This window comes from Hirundo rustica, unplaced genomic scaffold (assembly GCF_015227805.2).
Source record: "Hirundo rustica isolate bHirRus1 unplaced genomic scaffold, bHirRus1.pri.v3 unplaced_BUSCO_363461at7742, whole genome shotgun sequence".
NCBI classification, from domain to species: Eukaryota; Metazoa; Chordata; class Aves; order Passeriformes; family Hirundinidae; genus Hirundo; species Hirundo rustica.
The window spans coordinates 48,501-65,114 of NW_026690729.1; the positions used below are offsets into that span (position 1 = coordinate 48,501).

At 46.1% G+C, this 16,614-nt stretch overlaps 1 protein-coding gene across 1 annotated transcript in view; it reads left to right on the plus strand.

Annotated features, from left to right (window-relative positions):
* LOC120748297 (son of sevenless homolog 2-like) overlaps positions 1-15,709 on the plus strand; it is a 40,051-nt gene extending 24,342 nt beyond the window's left edge. Inside the window, exons 9-20 of the mRNA XM_040054424.1 lie at positions 3,262-3,389; positions 3,729-4,384; positions 5,597-5,678; positions 6,612-6,734; positions 10,620-10,723; positions 11,896-12,115; positions 12,765-12,884; positions 13,144-13,306; positions 13,761-13,878; positions 13,970-14,142; positions 14,408-14,524; positions 15,368-15,709. Coding sequence (XP_039910358.1) covers positions 3,262-3,389; positions 3,729-4,384; positions 5,597-5,678; positions 6,612-6,734; positions 10,620-10,723; positions 11,896-12,115; positions 12,765-12,884; positions 13,144-13,306; positions 13,761-13,878; positions 13,970-14,142; positions 14,408-14,524; positions 15,368-15,586 — 2,223 coding nt within the window. The 3' untranslated portion in view covers positions 15,587-15,709. The remainder of the gene's footprint in view (positions 1-3,261; positions 3,390-3,728; positions 4,385-5,596; positions 5,679-6,611; positions 6,735-10,619; positions 10,724-11,895; positions 12,116-12,764; positions 12,885-13,143; positions 13,307-13,760; positions 13,879-13,969; positions 14,143-14,407; positions 14,525-15,367) is intronic.
* The last annotated feature ends 905 nt before the right edge of the window (positions 15,710-16,614 follow it).

Genomic DNA, 16,614 nt, shown 5'->3' on the forward strand with positions numbered 1-16,614 from the left:
AAAAAGGTTCTGTTTGCCCCATTGTGTGGGGAAAGTTTGGAATGCTTTAAGGGTAAATGAATTATTAACGAACAGGGATGAACTTAAATTAAATGGGTAAAACACCCTGTGGCTATAGCTGACATTTGGAAGGAGCAGCAGAAATTATTCTTTGAGGCTCTCACTGTAAAATCTGCTGCTGTGCAGGTGAGATGTGGGGATTTCCTTTGTGTTTCAAAGGATTTACTTGAGTGAAGGAGGAAAATAGAATTTATCTGTAATCCAACCTGAATATTTTTAGGAGTTGTGTTAATACCTGTAATTAATATTTAGCACAAACTCCTTTTTTTTGGTTTTTTTGTTTTTTTTTTTTTAATTTCACTCTTGTTTTCCTCATGTCTGCTGTGATTTTTTTTGCATTTCCTGATATAATAAGTTAAAACAAGTGGTGATTTATTCTGATCCACCTCCAATGAATGGATTGCCAGGACTTTGCAGAAAACTTTAAATCCCGGAATGGTTTGGGTTGGAAGGGACCTTAAAGATCATCTGGTTCCAATACACCTAAATACGTGTGATTTCGGGAAATTCTCAACTCTTAAGCATTTCTAGTGATGGTCAGTTTAGAAACCAGTTCAGAAAAGCTTAAAAAAAGAACCAAACAAACCCCAAACAACTTTAATTTTGTACAACTTGCTGACAGGAGGGTCGAGCTCTGCTCCCAGGGAACAAGGGACAGCACAAGAGGAAATGGCCTCAAGCTCTGCCAGGGGAGGTTTAAATCGGATATCAGGGACGAGTTCTTCACCAGAAGTGTCTCTCTGAAAATAACGGAACTTCCCTTTCCGTAATTCTCTGCAATTCCTGCAAACCTTTCAGCTTGAAAAGCCGGAATGGGGTCCTTGCCCTGCCTCGTGCTGGGGGTCAGGCTGATCCGTGAGCGTCTTAGAGCTGGGAAAACGCGTCAGGATGAAATTTAAGGCTGAAATTTAAGGATGAAATCACGGGCTGCCACAGCTCTGGGAGGAATCTGAACCTCAAACTGCTTTTACAAGTGTGAAATGGGTTGTGGTTTTCCTCCTTTTTTAGAGAAACGTTGCCACGGGTGCCCTACTGAGCAGAGTTTTCCTCCTATTTTGGACAAATAAAGCCTGGCAAAATCATTTTGTCATGTTTTGATTTATTTTGAAGGATGATACAGCAGGGTGCTGCATGAAAGATGATCATTTTAGCAGTGAGAACATTTAAATTTGACCTTTATCCACAGTGTATGAGGTTTCTGAGTAGAATCTGACGCATGGCTGTCTCACAACCATGTGAGCACAGAACAGAAATCTGAAATATCACCCTGTAGAAGTGGTCAATCCAGAATATTTTCTTGTGTTCCCATTAGTTACGGGTTTCAATTTTGAATTTTATGTTGTAGTTCGAAAAAATCTTGGATTTAAAGCAGGGATTTTTAGAAAGCAGAGTGGTTTGGGGGATAAAAAATGTATTTATTCAACAGTATTAAAATATAACATTAAAAACTGGTGGTACTGCTCCTCTGTTGCCGTTGGCATTGGCCTCTAGGTTGAAGAAGACCAAAATGAAAGCAAAAAAGCAACAAAGCACTCATATTTTCAGAGTTTCAGTAGGGAGAGAAGCTCAGATTGAGACTTTGACTCCTTGAGAAAGTTACCAAAAACCCCTTCTGAATAGGGAGGTGAATAAAATAATGATTTACAGAAACACAGGCCTCAACATTTGCTTTTTTTTGCAAAACAACGAAACTAAAATTAATAAAGTGTGAAAAGCCTGAAAATTCTTTCAAGCTGTAGAACTTTTCCTCCTTGGTAGAAAAAATGTTCAGGACCTGCAGCAGAGCCTGCACAGAATTATCCCTGATTCCTGCTCTGGACTCGCTGTGTTCTCATCCAGCAACATCTGAAATTATCCCTCAATTGCTTCTCCCACCTTCAGGATTCTGCATTTCACAGCATTTCCGTGTTCTTTGCATTTCCATGGCTGGCACCAAGGAAAAGTAGAATTTCCAGAGGTAGACATCTGATTTTTCCCTTCCCTGTACTGTTCCTCAGCTTCCCAGAAATTCTGAGCCACAAAACTCTTCACTTTCTTGAATGTGGAGGTTATTTGGGCCTCCGGAAAACCAAAAATTCGGTCATTTAAACAACATGGGATTGGACCAGTGTGGTCAAATCCTGTTCTCTCAATTGCTTTTAGAAGAAGCTGAGGGATCCTTGCTGAGGGAACGTAGTGGGGAAAGGAAAAGAAGGATTCTGCCATGCCAGTGAGTGTGAGGAAGATTTCATGTCTAGAGGTAAAAGAGAGTTTATCCCAAACTGCATGGCAAATTGTCACGGTTTTGCCCACCAATTTATTAGCCTGAATTTTCCTTTAAAAAGGTTCACAGAATCCCAGACTGGTTTGTGTTGGAAGGGACCTTAAATCCCATCTCGTTCCAGCCCCTGCCATGGGCAGTTCAGATGATCTTGGATGTGAAAAGGGTTAAAAAGAAAAATCTCTTTTATTTTCTCAATCGTTTTTTTAGGTGCCACCTCAAAGAACCAAAAAGAGGAGCTGTTAGGTTTTGCTCAAAGCATGTTGCTACCAAGTGGATGGAGATGAAAGGAAAATCTGTGGAATTTCCCAGTTCAGGGAGTTTCTGCTGAGTGGTGGGGATGGACTTAGTCTCTACACAAAGGAAATATATTTGTTCTCACTGCCTTTACATTTTCCTGTAGCAGCAAATCTTAAATTTCAGGCTTTTGCTGTTTGCTTCGTGCAAAATTGGTGTTTCTTCTTGAGTTTGCTGGAGGTGGCAGAATTCAGGATGATAAGAAGCTAAGAGATTCTTGCTCCTTCTGTCTTAAATTTGGATTGTTGAGATGGACTCATGGAAGGAAGATGCACAGAGTTCCAGAAAGCAGCACTGAGTCCTTGGCTGTTTCAAACTTTCAAACTCTTGAATCAAAGTTTGAAACAGGATGTTGTTGATGAGATAACAGGCAGAATAATGCCTGGCAGTTAGCATTAAAGGGTAAAGGGTGATCTTTCTAAATTTGAGGGATATCCATGGATTTTTCCTGAACCTCTGACTAAATATTTTTACTTTCATGCTTTCACATCTACTTTTGAGTGTAGATGTAAAAAGTCGCTCAATTGAGATCACCGATTTCACCGAGCTCTGCCGGTACCACCATGTGCGAAGGCCTTATAGTCTTCTTACCCTGCTAGAAATGAGGCAAATCCAAAAGAAAATAAATGTTTGTTCTGTGCCAGCAATTGCAGGAGTGCAGTGAGGATGAAGAGGACAGGGAGTGCCTGAAGCAGGCCATCACAGCCCTCCTGAACCTGCAGTGCAGCATGGAGCGCATTTACAGCAAGCACTCCCCGCGGCGCCGGCCTGGGTAAGCACCCCCAGAGCTTCCCACAGCTGCCAGGGACGGACGTAAATCACCTTGTCCTGCTAGAAAATCTCAATATTTCCTTTGCAAGGCGCGTCTTGTTGCCGGTTTTCTTTGTAGACGGAGGCCCAAAGCCTTCGCGCCCCTCTTGGAAGAATAACGTGTGTGTTTCGCTCCTTCCCAGCCCAAGCTGTGCACGTGGCTCATTTGGAACTTGATTTTGAGGGGGGGAAAAAGAAAAATAATCCCGATTTAAGCAATTTATTTAATTGATTATTTTAGTCTTTTGGGGTTGCAAATCCGGCACGCGCCCGCCGTGACTTTTTCTGTTCTCCCTTCAAGGGAGCCGGTGTGTCGCTTCTATCACCGGCAGCTCCGAAGCAAACACTTGGCCATCAAGAAAATGAACGAAATCCAGAAGAACATCGACGGCTGGGAAGGCAAAGACATCGGCCAGTGCTGCAACGAGTTCATCATGGAAGGGGGCCTGACGAAAATCGGCGCCAAACACGAGCGCCACATCTTCCTCTTCGACGGCTTGATGATCAGCTGCAAACCCAACCACGGGCAGTCGCGGCTGCCCGGCTACAGCAGCGCCGAGTACCGGCTCAAGGAGAAGATCGTCATGAGGAAGGCGCAGGTGCTGGACAGGGAGGACACGGCGGAGTACCGGCACGCCTTCGAGCTGGTGTCCAAGGACGACAACGGCGTCGTGTTCGCCGCCAAGTCGGCCGAGGAGAAGAGCACGTGGATGGCGGCGCTGATCTCGCTGCAGTACCGCAGCACCCTGGACAGGATGCTGGACTCGGTGCTGCTGCAGGAGGAGAACGAGCAGCCCCTGAGGCTGCCCAGCGCCAGCGTTTATCGGTTCGTGGTGGAGGACTCGGAGGACAACATCGTTTTTGAGGAGAGCTTGCAGAGCAGGAACGGCATTCCCATCATCAAAGGGGGCACGGTGGTGAAACTCATCGAGAGGCTGACCTACCACATGTATGCAGGTATCCTGGGCTCTGGTGTTGTTCTTAGAAGGGGGAGGAGGTTCGTCCTTAACCTTTTGTCTTTAGTACGCTGGGGGCTTTTTTTCTGCTCGTAATGGAATGTAGAGTGAGATATGCGGGGAGTAAAAATGGGTTATTAAATCACCTGGCTTTGCAGGCAAAGCTCTAAGAGAATTTTGGGTATGCAAACCTTTCGTCCCCTAAAAAAAAAAAAAATCACAAAAATATGTTTTCGTGATTCATCGTGGCCAAAGCAGTGGGGTGTCACCGAGACACACAAAGCAATCACACGCAGACAAGAGATTTTCGCAGAGGTTCTTCTGATCCCGCTCCCAGCTGAAAGAGCGAAGAGAAGAAGCCCCTTTGTTTATTTCTTACTTTTTATACATTTGTGGGTCCAGCAGAAGATTGGCTTTTTGGGGTTTCCACCCCTCAGCCTCAGTGGCCAGACCAACTGTCAGTTACAATTGTTTTCAGGTTAGAAATATGCAAACAAAGGACAGAGAATGAAAAACAAAGGATTTGTGTATATTCTGTGGGAAAGGTAGAAAACTGCTCTAATACTCTACAGTAACTAAAAGATCTGACTCCATCTATGAAAATCAAAAGGCTCAGAAAAACCAGGGTAACAGTGGGGCTGTTACAGGCTGATGCTCTGTGAAGGAGGAAAACAGTTAGAGGTTATATTTATTATATTTACTGTACTTTTTGTATTTATTACATTCAGCCTGTCTCTCTGTGAAGAATCTGGGTTGAAGTCGATGCAATCAGCATTTTTCAGCCTTTTAGTGCCTGACAGGCACAGAAGTGAAAGCTTGAAGGAGTTCCCCTGAACTGCTGAGGCTGAGGAAGATGTTGGGTCTCAGTTTTGGGGTGCAAGGGGAAGCTGCTGCTGTCGGGACTGCTGTGCAATTTTTGTGAAACTTCCTCAATAGTACAGCTGGTCAGGGAGAGGCATTCCTCAGGGAAGGCCGAGACAGAGGTTTTAAGAGAATGTTGGATGTGCAGTTCAGTATTTTTCAGGGATATGCACCAAAGAACGGAGTGAAAATTTCCCAATCACGGTAATTTCTGGTGTTTTACAAATACAGTGCTTGCCTTACAACCTCTGTGTCTTCTCTGCACATTAAACGACTTCTTTGTATTTTATTTCTGTTATTTTGCAACTGGATAAAAACCCACTGCCATCATTTTCTTCCTCAATCCTTACAGATCCTAATTTTGTTCGGACTTTCCTGACCACCTACCGCTCCTTTTGCAAGCCCCAGGAGCTGCTGAGTTTGCTGATAGAAAGGTAAGGAGTGATCCTCCTTCCTTAGGGCTTGGAAAGGGTTTGGAATCATAGAATAGAATCCCAGAATGGTTTGAGAAAGGACCTTAAAACCCATCCAGTCCCACCCTTACCATGGGCAGGGGCACCTCTCACTATCCCAGGCTGCTCCAAGCCCTGTCCAAGCTGGCCTTGGACATTTCCAGGGATGGAGCAGTCACGTTTTCTTCAGGAATTTCATTCCAGGGTCTCTGCACCCTCACAGCTGGGAATTTCTCCCTCAAATCCCATCTAACCCTCCTCTCCTGCACTTTGGGCCTTTCCCCTAGTCCTGTCACTTCAGTTCCCAGTGAGTTTTGTTTATCTGGAATCATACAACATCCCGAGTTGGAAGGGCCCCACAAACATCAGAGATTCTCCTGCTCCTTTCCTGCTCAGGATCCCAGTGTGATGTTTCAGTGTTTTAGTGAAGTTTGTAAAGCAGTAACGTGAAAACAATGATGCAGGTTTTCAGTGGAAGCTTCCTTTTCCCAGTTTAAATGAGTTAGCTGGATGAGGTGTGAGCTGGTGGGTGGCGATGTTTGGAACTGCTAAACTGGCTCATGAGAGAGTTGAGTGCACCCAAATCTCCGTGGAAATAAGGACAGAAATGTTCCAGGCAGTTCGTTTGAAGGCACAGACTTAGGGTAAACAGCATTTTAATGCAGTGTGGTAAAGCTGCTCTTAAGCTCTCGTCTAATCTTCCCTTAATCAAGTCCTTAAAAACCTTCTATCCCAGTCTAGACATCGTGTGATGAGCAGAGAAGTGGCGAATTAGCAGGGCGTGGAGCTGGGGAGGAGGGAATTCCGGGCAAACCGGATGGCAGGGAAGCACCCGACTCTCCTCCCGCTGAATTTGTAGAAACACATTTCTGTAAAACTGCAGCTTCTGCACAGAGGGTTTGTGTTTCCCCCCAGGTTTGAGATCCCTGAGCCCGAGCCCACGGAGGCAGACAGGCTGGCCATCGAGAAGGGCGAGCAGCCCATCAGCGCCGACCTGAAGCGCTTCCGCAAGGAATACGTGCAGCCCGTGCAGCTCAGGTGTGTGAGAGAGAGTGTGAGTGTGTGAGTGTGTGAGTGTGTGTGTGTGTCTGTGTGTGTCTGTGTGTGCCTTCAGCCCTCCCTGTGTCTGTGTGTGCCTTCAGCCCTCCCAGTGCAGCTCAGGTGTGTGAGTGTGTGTCTGTGTGTCTCTGTGTGTCTGTCTGTATGTCTGCGTCTATGTGTGCCTTCAGCCCTCCCAGTGCAGCTCAGGTGTGTGTGTGTGTGTGTGTGTGTGTGTGTGTGTCTGTGTGTGTGTACACCGTGTGTGTGTGTCTGTGTGTGTGTGCACTGTGTATGTGTGTGTCTGTCTGTCTGTGTGTCCATCTCTGTGTGTGTCTGTGTCTGTCTCTGTGTGTGTGTCTGTCTCTGTCTCTGTGTGTGTGTCTGTGTCTGTCTGTCTGTCTGTGTGTGTGCCCCCTGCCCTGCCCCGGCACTGCCCACATCTCCTGCAGCCCCTGCTCTCGCTGCAGCCCCTGCTCTCGTTGCAGCCCCTGATCTCGCTGCAGCCCCTGATCTCACTGCAGCCCCTGCTCTCGCTGCAGCCCCTGCTCTCCCTGCAGCCCCTGCTCTCGCTGCAGCCCCTGCTCTCCCTGCAGCCCCTGCTCTCGCTGCAGCCCCTGATCTCCCTGCAGCCCCTGCTCTTGCTGCAGCCCCTGCTCTCGCTGCAGCCCCTGCTCTCCCTGCAGCCCCTGCTCTCATTGCAGCCCCTGCTCTCGCTGCAGCCCCTGCTCTCGCTGCAGCCCCTGATCTCGCTGCAGCCCCTGCTCTCGCTGCAGCCCCTGATCTCGCTGCAGCCCCTGCTCTCGCTGCAGCCCCTGATCTCCCTGCAGCCCCTGCTCTCGCTGCAGCCCCTGCTCTCCCTGCAGCCCCTGCTCTCATTGCAGCCCCTGCTCTCCCTGCAGCCCCTGCTCTCGCTGCAGCCCCTGCTCTCATTGCAGCCCCTGCTCTTGCTGCAGCCCCTGATTTCACTGCAGCCCCTGCTCTCGCTGCAGCCCCTGCTCTCATTGCAGCCCCTGCTCTCGCTGCAGCCCCTGCTCTCATTGCAGCCCCTGCTCTTGCTGCAGCCCCTGATTTCACTGCAGGCCCTGCTCTCGCTGCAGCCCCTGCTCTCCCTGCAGCCCCTGATCTCGCTGCAGCCCCTGCTCTCGCTGCAGCCCCTGATCTCGCTGCAGCCCCTGCTCTCGCTGCAGCCCCTGATCTCGCTGCAGCCCCTGCTCTCGCTGCAGCCCCTGATCTCGCTGCAGCCCCTGCTCTCCCTGCAGCCCCTGCTCTCGCTGCAGCCCCTGCTCTCCCTGCAGCCCCTGCTCTCGCTGCAGCCCCTGATCTCGCTGCAGCCCCTGCTCTCGCTGCAGCCCCTGATCTCCCTGCAGCCCCTGCTCTCATTGCAGCCCCTGATCTCGCTGCAGCCCCTGCTCTCGCTGCAGCCCCTGATCTCGCTGCAGCCCCTGCTCTCCCTGCAGCCCCTGCTCTCCCTGCAGCCCCTGATCTCGCTGCAGCCCCTGCTCTCGCTGCAGCCCCTGCTCTCCCTGCAGCCCCTGATCTCACTGCAGCCCCTGATCTCGCTGCAGCCCCTGCTCTCATTGCAGCCCCTGATCTCCCTGCAGCCCCTGCTCTCGCTGCAGCCCCTGCTCTCCCTGCAGCCCCTGCTGTCCCGGTGCTGGAGCTGGCCCGGCTGGGATCCAGGACCCGTCCCGCAGCCGCGGCGCCGTGGGTGGGGGCACTGGAGCTCAGGGCAGGGCTGGCCGCGCTCTCAATGCCTCCTTGTTCCCAGCCGCTGTGCAGATAATTCCTGTGTTCCCGTCCTCCAGCCCCGCTGGTGTTTCTCTCCGTGTCCCAGCGCCGTGGATGTGTTTGCTCACAGACAGGGAGCCTCTTGTCTGTGCTGCACGCTGCAGTGGGCCGCAGGGAATCGCCGAGGTCTTGCTGACCGAGCTAATTTGGGGAACAATTAAGCGTTTCTAGCGTGAATGAGAGTAATTGTTGCCCTGATCGGGGATCGAGACAGGAGGAGAAACAGATCACAACCAGTGTTTGCTTGAGCAACTTTTATTCATTACACCGATGAGTAACGTCAAGATGTTCCCATTAATGGCACATTAATACTACTATGAATATTAATTCTACTAATAGTAGTTAGCACTGTTAATTAGACACACAGCACCCTCCGTTACTCTGCTACCACTCATTCCTGTTGGAGCAGGAGCAGTTGACTCAAAGGGTCACCCTGACATGCCAGTGCCTCCAAGGTGTTCAGAAAGTCACTCAGGGTCCCATTTTTATCAGGCACCCGTGTGCATATACATATAAAAGATTACAAAGATAAATCTGAAGGTAACCCTGTAACTTTCCTCGACACAGAGCTGCCACCACCTTCTTGAACGTGATCCAAGTCACGCAATCTCAGCGTAACCTTGGTACTCCTGCCTGCTGCTGGCCTTGGGCAGCTTCTCAGGCCCTTGCTGTTCCCACCTTATCAGCTGCTGTGGGTTCAGCAGGACCAGAAATCTACACAGTTGTCGGTTCCTGGGAGAGCTGCCTCTCAGCTCGTGCCTTCCCTGGGTTTTGCTGTGTTCTGGGAGCTGTTTCTGATCCATACTGTGTATTTCCAGTAGCTCGAAGCTGCCTTCCAGTTGAAAATGAGTGACTCTGAGCTGCTGGGTCGATAAACTCGGCGCTTTGTGCACTCCAGTGTTGTTAAAAGCGTTGACCTCTGCTTCAGAGACCGGAATGTGGGAAGAAGGTGGGGAACTGAAGGTGTTTATCCCTTCCTTCCCTGCTTCCCTCCACTCCAAATCTCGTAGAAGATGCTGTGCCCAGGCCTGGAAAGGGCTTGGACACAAATAAATGCGTGTGAGGTGATGGGAGCGAGGAGGTGCTCAGCTGGAAGCGCAGTCAGCAGATCCAGGCAATGCTTTCACCACGGGATCTCAAGGGCAGACGTGGGTTAGATAAGATCCTGGTACAGGAAACTTGGATCAAAACTTTGCCTCTTGGAAGGTGTCATTGATTTCCAGCCCGAATGATCTCTTGGGGCAGCAATTCTTTTGTGGCATAAACCTTATTTTTTACCTTGCACACTGAGAAGAGGAGAATCAAGGAATTTTCCACGTGTCTATGTGGATGTCCTTCATTTGTCCTCAATGCAAATCTGATTTTTTACTCAGGTGATAAATTGCACCTGGATAAAACAAAGTGTCCAAAGTGTGAGCTCAGCTTGTTTGCCTGAAGAAGAGACAAACCAGTTTTTGTATTCTGATTTATCCGGAGTGCAGAAGGCTGAAGAGCAGCTGGAGTTCGCTTTTAGAGACTGATTTATTAGGGATTTGTCTAAGAAAGAGTAGAGAAAAATCAAGAGGAAGTTTAGTGTTATCTTTAAAGGATGTACTGCATCTAATCATTTTGGGTCATTAAAAATTGTGTAAGTAGGGCAGTAACAACGACTTTGAAGTTGAAATTTGTGTGTAGGAACGAAAGAATGACAAATTTGCTTCTTAACAAGTGGGAGACCCTAATTAGCTTTTTTTTGTTAAAAAAAACACACCAAGACAAAAAGGAAATTACAAGGAAAATTAGAAATACCAATTTTATCTGATTTTGCTAAGTTTCTTCCTCTTCTGAAATTATCTCAACACTGGCATTTTTTATATTCGATTTTAAAACAGCACCAAGCTAAAACTGTTCTTTAAAACCTATAAATTAAGTTTTAAACACCTGCCAAAAAAAAAAAAGGTTTTGCTGTGCTCCTTTGTCCGGGAGTATTTTGAGAGTCACCAGCTCCATGAATCTGTAAGTTGAGTTTTGTAGGATTGTGGTTCATTTTTATGGGATAAGCCGTGGAGTTCCTTAAAAAGAAACTTAATGTATTTTTTTTTCCTCTTTCCTCAGAATATTGAATGTTTTCCGCCACTGGGTCGAGCACCACTTTTATGATTTTGAGAGGGATCTGGAGCTGCTGGAGAGGCTGGAGACCTTCATTTCCAGTGTCAGAGGTGCAGTGATGGGGGTCCTGTTCCCTTCCCAGTCTGATCCTGATGGATTTGAGAATACCTTTAACTACATGAATGATTTTAATGCCTTTAATTGTGCTGTTTGTGAGGCTCCCCTTTACCTGAGGAAGATTTGGCCTGGAGCCTGAACAGCTCCTAAAAATAATTTCAAGTATTAGGATAATAACTCTTTAAATGTATTTCCTTCTGGTCATCCTTGCCTGCGTCTGTAATTCAGGCTGTCACCTTCCCCTTCTCCATAGAGAATTCCTTCCCTTTTGCTTACTGAATTTTTCCCATGCTGATTTTTCCCATTTATATAAAGTTCCAACTAAAAAATCATTATCCTTTTAGAAGAGGATATTGGGCCCATTTGGTATCTCTTCTTTATGAACTGGAGTTTTTTGGCAGCCTCTGTGGAGGGCAGCAGTGTTGCCATGTTCCAGGTTTTCATTTTCTTACATTAGGCAACATAATTCTGAGATAATTAAAAGACCCTGGACACAAGGTCGCTTTTTTCCACACCAAAACTGTCAGAGGATGTGGTTAAATAGAACTGGTTTCACATGTGTTTATTTGTCAGCTGATACAGCTGCAAGAACCTATAAGAAGAAAACAGAGAAATGCAAACCTGATTAATTTACGTGCAGAAATGCAGAATTCTGAGTGTACATTCAAATTTTGGGGGAGATAGTTTCACTAAGTTACCAAATGTCCTTTAAAATCAGAGGTTCCCAGAATGGTTTGGGTTGAAGAGAGCTTAAAGCCCATCCAGCTCCACCTCTGCCATGGCAGGGACACCTTCCACCATCCCAGGGAGCTCCAATCCTCATCCCACCTGGCCTTGGACACTTCCAAGGATCCACAGTTTGAATCCATCTCCCCCTGTCCTGTCGCTCCATCCCTTGTCCAAAGTCCCTCCAGCCTGAGTTCCAATTCCCGAATTTATTTATTTCCAAACTCAAAATATTCCCTCCCCAAAGATTGCTCTATAACATAGACATTTATGAAAGAACATGAATTTATTAAAAAAACCAACACTTGTAACAAGATTAATTCACTTCCCCCCTCTCTTGGAGTTTAACCCTCCCCGTGTCAGTTTAAAACTTCACTTACGACAGCATTAAAAAACTCGTGTGTGGTTTGGTTTTGGGTTTTTTTTATGATTTCTCCAGGAAAATCCATGAAGAAGTGGGTGGAGTCCATTGCTAAAATCATCAAGAGGAAGAAAGCCCAGGCAGACGGGGTCAGCCACAACATCACCTTCGAGAGCCCCCCGCCGCCGCTGGAGTGGCACCTGTGGCGCGTGGGGCACAGCGAGGCGCTGGAGCTGATGACCCTGCACCCCATCGAGATCGCCCGGCAGCTCACCCTGCTCGAGTCCGACCTGTACAGGCAGGCTGAGCTCTCACTCCTGCATTTTGCGTTATTTCACCCCCCCAAAAAATGCTCCTCGTTCACACCGTCGGTCTCAGAAACCGATTGTTTTCAGGAAATCGCAGCCCGCGACTTCCAGAGTTTATGGGAAGAGGTTTCTTTGGTCTCTGCTCCGTGTTAAAATATGCGAAGGAGTGGAAAAAAACGAGGTTTTATCTCCGTGTCGGACTTGTGGCAGCAGAAATATGGGGAGGATAATTCGGGAGTCGTACAAAATTCAAATTATAAAATCCCGTTCCTGCTTCAGTGATGGGAGGTTTTGTGTTGAATCCAGCCAGTTGCTGCAAGTGCTTTACCTTCCTATTTTCAATTTTTAACTCTTCTGAAGTTGTTTTCTTGCCCTTTCAGAAAACTAAACTCACTCCTTTGTCATTTTCTTATCTGAAAAGGCTCCTTCAAAATTACCCAATTTCAATTAAGATAAAAACTAATTTTCTTCCGTACTCGAGCGCTTGTCAAAAAGTTGTGTTGCGTAGTAGATTAGGTGGGATTGAATTTGTGAAATATCAGGTCTTGACTAGGGGCAGAAATAATCTTTTAATGCAAACACAGAAATGACAGTTTTTATTTGTACTGAGCGTTTTGCCTCCTGTTCCGTCATTCCCAGGGCTGTGCAGCCTTCTGAACTCGTCGGCAGCGTGTGGACGAAGGAAGATAAGGAAATTAACTCCCCAAATCTCTTGAAAATGATTCGTCACACTACAAACCTCACTCTGTGGTTTGAAAAGTGAGTGCAGCTCAGTGGCATTAACCACCCTTACCCTGGGCACCCTTGGGGTTTGCTGGTTTGTTTCTGCCAAATCCTCCCCTTGACTTTCCAACTCGAACGTACGTAAGATGTGATTACATAAATTCCTACTCGAGATTCTGGAGGGAGAGCCAAAATCTGCATGCTGGATGGGTTTTCATGGAAAATTTTGATGTAATAACTGACCAAGTGTCAGGTTTTATTTCTCACCCTTTCCCAAATCCCATCTTTCGATCAGGTGCATCGTGGAAACGGAGAACTTTGAGGAGCGAGTGGCTGTGCTGAGCAGGATCATCGAAATCCTGCAGGTTTTCCAAGACCTCAATAATTTCAATGGTGTTCTGGAGATTGTCAGTGCTGTGAACTCTGTCTCAGTCTACAGGCTGGATCACACATTCGAGGTGAGTTTAGGGCATGGAAAAGGAAATTAAATCAGAGTCCAGACCTGGGTCGTGCGCAGTTCTGGAGTGAAACCCATTGTTGGCAGCAAAGCCTCCCTGGAGCAAAACAGGAAGAGAGGAATATGAATAAAATGGTTTGAGTTTTGTATGGCTCTGAAAGGCAGCACAAGGCTTTGAAGTTAAAATCAAATGTTGAATTTTTATTAAAGACTAAATTCCATGTATTTGAAGTTAAAATAATAATCTGTTTTCTGGAATCTCAGGATCCACCTGACTGAATTGCTGGGTGCTGTAATCCAGAGCAAACCATTGACACAAGAGGTTCTTTGAAACCTTCATTTCAATTCCCAAATTTTGCTCAGAGAGCCAGGGAATTGCCTTGTTATTTGCTAACCATGCTGTTGAGAAGATTGCCATCCCTAATTTTTAATTTTCTTTTTTTTTGACAACTCAGGCACTCCAGGAAAGGAAAAAAAGAGTTTTGGATGAAGCAGTAGAATTAAGCCAAGATCATTTTAAGAAGTATTTAGCTAAGCTCAAGTCAATCAACCCCCCCTGCGTGCCTTTTTTTGGTAAGTGACATCAAATTTTTTGTGTGCTGTCACTCTGAACTCGAGTTTGCTGCAGAGGTATGGTTAAAAACTCCTTTTTTAAAAAAATCAGGAATATACCTAACAAATATCCTGAAGACAGAAGAAGGGAATCCCGACTTCCTGAAAAGACAAGGGAAAGAATTAATTAACTTCAGTAAGAGGAGAAAAGTGGCTGAAATTACAGGAGAAATTCAGCAGTATCAAAACCAACCCTACTGCTTACGGATTGAGCCAGAAATCCGGGTAAGCAGCCGTTAATTATCTCTTGGGGGATTGCAGAGGGGGGAAAAAATACCAAATAATCTTCTAGCACTGGGCCTAATTTTGCATGGATGGTGATTAGCAAAAGAGGGGGAGCAATGGCTGGTAGACAACAAAGAACCACACAAAGGAGCAGCCAGAAGTGGTGAAAAATGAGATTTTGAATGGCTGAGTTAGGAGTGTTTCATTAAAATTTTCTCTGCCTGCATGTTTTTTAAATATTATTATTGATACTTGTTCCGTTCAGAAATTCTTTGAAAATCTCAATCCCATGGGGAAGATACCAGAAAAAGAGTTTACAGATTATCTGTTCAACAAGTCCTTAGAGATTGAACCTCGGAACTGCAAGCAGCCGCCTCGATTTGTGAGTTTTTCCCTGAAATTTCTGGAATCTGAGAATACCCTGAGCTGGAAGGGAACTACAGGGGTCATGGAATCCAATTCCTGGATTGTTTAATTAAAATTAAATAGCTAAAATTCTCTGACCACTATGAAAATAATTCATGGTTAACTCAATAAGCCAGAGAGATTTTCTTCAGAATTCCTTATCATGAGCTGATTTTCCAACTCAACTTGATTTCAAAAGACTTCTACTCTTGATGTTTGTCACTACTAAAATATATTATCTTTGTCTTATTTTAAAACTCACTTTTCCCCCCAAAACCTGAAACACTGCTGTTAAATTTGTATTTCTTACGATACAGTCATATGATAAAATATGGAGCAATATTTTTCATTTCACAATATCAAGGCTTAGATTAATACTAATTAAAATATTACTTTGATACATAATATGTTCAGTTTTCTTTGAGATAATTTCTGTTTTCCTTTTGTCTAAATATTTGCTATTATTGCAAAAAACTGCAGACTTTACCAGGTGCAACCCTTCTTGCTGAAGAAAATACAGTTCAATTTAAAGGAGTAGCAAAATACAGTTCAATTTAAAGGAGGTTTAAAATAACCCAGCCCCTGGAGTTCTTTTTTAAGCAGGAAAATCACAATTTAGAGCACTTGTTTTTTATATGTTGTAATTGCCTGAGGAACTGGAGCCTTGTCTAATTTTTTGGGAGAGCTATAAATCATTTTTACCATCTCTTGGTAGAAGAACGAGTACGATGATGTTTGAAATGTGGCGAGAAAACGCCAGAAATTGCTGTTGCAAAAACGCTTCTTACAGTAATTTTATTAAAATCTTTTCTAAAAATAGGAGTCCAGTCAGCTGGGCAGGAATTCTTCACAGCTCATGATTTCCAAAGAGAGAATCTTACTGGAATTTCAGGAAAATCCAGTTGTGGGTGCTGTAATGTGCTGGGCACCGCTGAAAGCTGGGGACATAATTCACTTTGCAAGGCTCAGCTTTGATCTGTGCTGGATTACGCCCGAGCCTAACCAGGCTGGGTTTGTCCACACAGTGACCTGGGTGTAGGAATTTAATCCTGGATAAACTGGAGGGTCTGGACAGCATTTTCCAAGTGTGTCCCTGATCCTGGGTGTGTGGAGGGGCACGGTGACCCTCTGTGGTTTTGCTGTTTCTGGGGTGTTGCTCTGGGGCTCTCCTGCAGCTCTGAGGGGCCCTTGAAGTAAATTCCTATTTCCCAAGGCTGTGACTTGTTTTTCCCAGTGTTTTGTCCTGGTTGGCAGCAGGACCTGGACTTTTTGTGGGGGGAAAAAAAGAGATTTTTTTCAGCTGTATCCAGCAGCTTCCAGCAAACTCCTGCTGTGTCAATAACGCTGCACCTCACATCAGCTGCACCCCTGTGCTGCTCTTTGAGAAATACTTACAAAAATACCTCACAGAGCCTTGGGAATGCTGCAGTGTGGAATGGCAGCAGTGTTGGGAGTGCTGCAGTGTTGGGAATGCTGCAGTGGTTGGGAATGCTGCAGTGTGCAATAGCAGCAGTGTTGGGAATGTTGCAGTGGTTGGGAATGCTGCAGTGGTTGGGAATGCTGCAGTGTGCAATAGCAGCAGTGTTGGGAATGTTGCATTGTTTGGGAATGTTGCAGTGTGGAATGTTGCATTGTTGGGAATGCTGCAGTGTTTGGAATGTTGCATTGTTTGGGAAGGTTGCAGTGGTTGGGAATGCTGCAGTGTTGGGAATGTTGCAGTGTTTGGGAATGTTGCAGTGGTTGGGAGTGTTGCAGTGTTGGGAATGTTGCAGTGGTTGGGAATGCTGCATTGTTTGGGAATGTTGCAGTGTGGAGTGTTGCAGTGTTTGGAATGTTGCAGTGTTTGGGAATGTTGCAGTGTTTGGGAATGTTGCAGTGTGGAATGTTGCCGTGTGGAATGTTGCAGTGTTTGGGAATGTTGCATTGTTTGGGAATGTTGCATTGTTTGGGAATGTTGCATTGTTTGGGAATGTTGCCGTGTGGAATGTTGCATTGTTTGGGAATGTTGCATTGTTTGGGAATGTTGCAGTGGGGAATGTTGCATTGTTTGGGAATGTTGCATTGTTT